Raw genomic sequence first — 260 nt, forward strand, 5'->3', positions numbered from 1 at the left:
CTCCGGGGCCAGCTCGGGCAGGGACCAGCGCCCGTTGATGTGCTCGAACTCCTGCACCTGGGAAAGGGGTAAAGGGGGTCAGGGGCACCCCAAAAAACCCCAAAAGGGACCCCAGAAACCTCCCTGAGAAGCCCCCAAGAAAATCCACCAAGGTGACCCCGAAATCCCCAAAAGAGACCCCGGAAACCTCCCTGGGGAGCCCCCCAAAAAAATCCACCAAGGTGACCCCAAAAGGGACCCCAGAAACCTCCCTGGAGAGC

At 60.8% G+C, this 260-nt stretch overlaps 1 protein-coding gene across 1 annotated transcript in view; it reads right to left on the minus strand.

Annotated features, from left to right (window-relative positions):
* The window catches only part of LOC103624304 (chromodomain-helicase-DNA-binding protein 3-like), a gene marked incomplete at its 3' end in the record, with an annotated part of 25,025 nt that continues 24,765 nt past the window's right edge, over positions 1-260 (minus strand). The window contains exon 8 of the mRNA XM_017747062.1: positions 1-57. Coding sequence (XP_017602551.1) covers positions 1-57 — 57 coding nt within the window. The remainder of the gene's footprint in view (positions 58-260) is intronic.

This window comes from Corvus brachyrhynchos, unplaced genomic scaffold, assembly GCF_000691975.1.
Source record: "Corvus brachyrhynchos isolate BGI_N302 unplaced genomic scaffold, ASM69197v1 scaffold82, whole genome shotgun sequence".
Taxonomy (NCBI): domain Eukaryota; kingdom Metazoa; phylum Chordata; class Aves; order Passeriformes; family Corvidae; genus Corvus; species Corvus brachyrhynchos.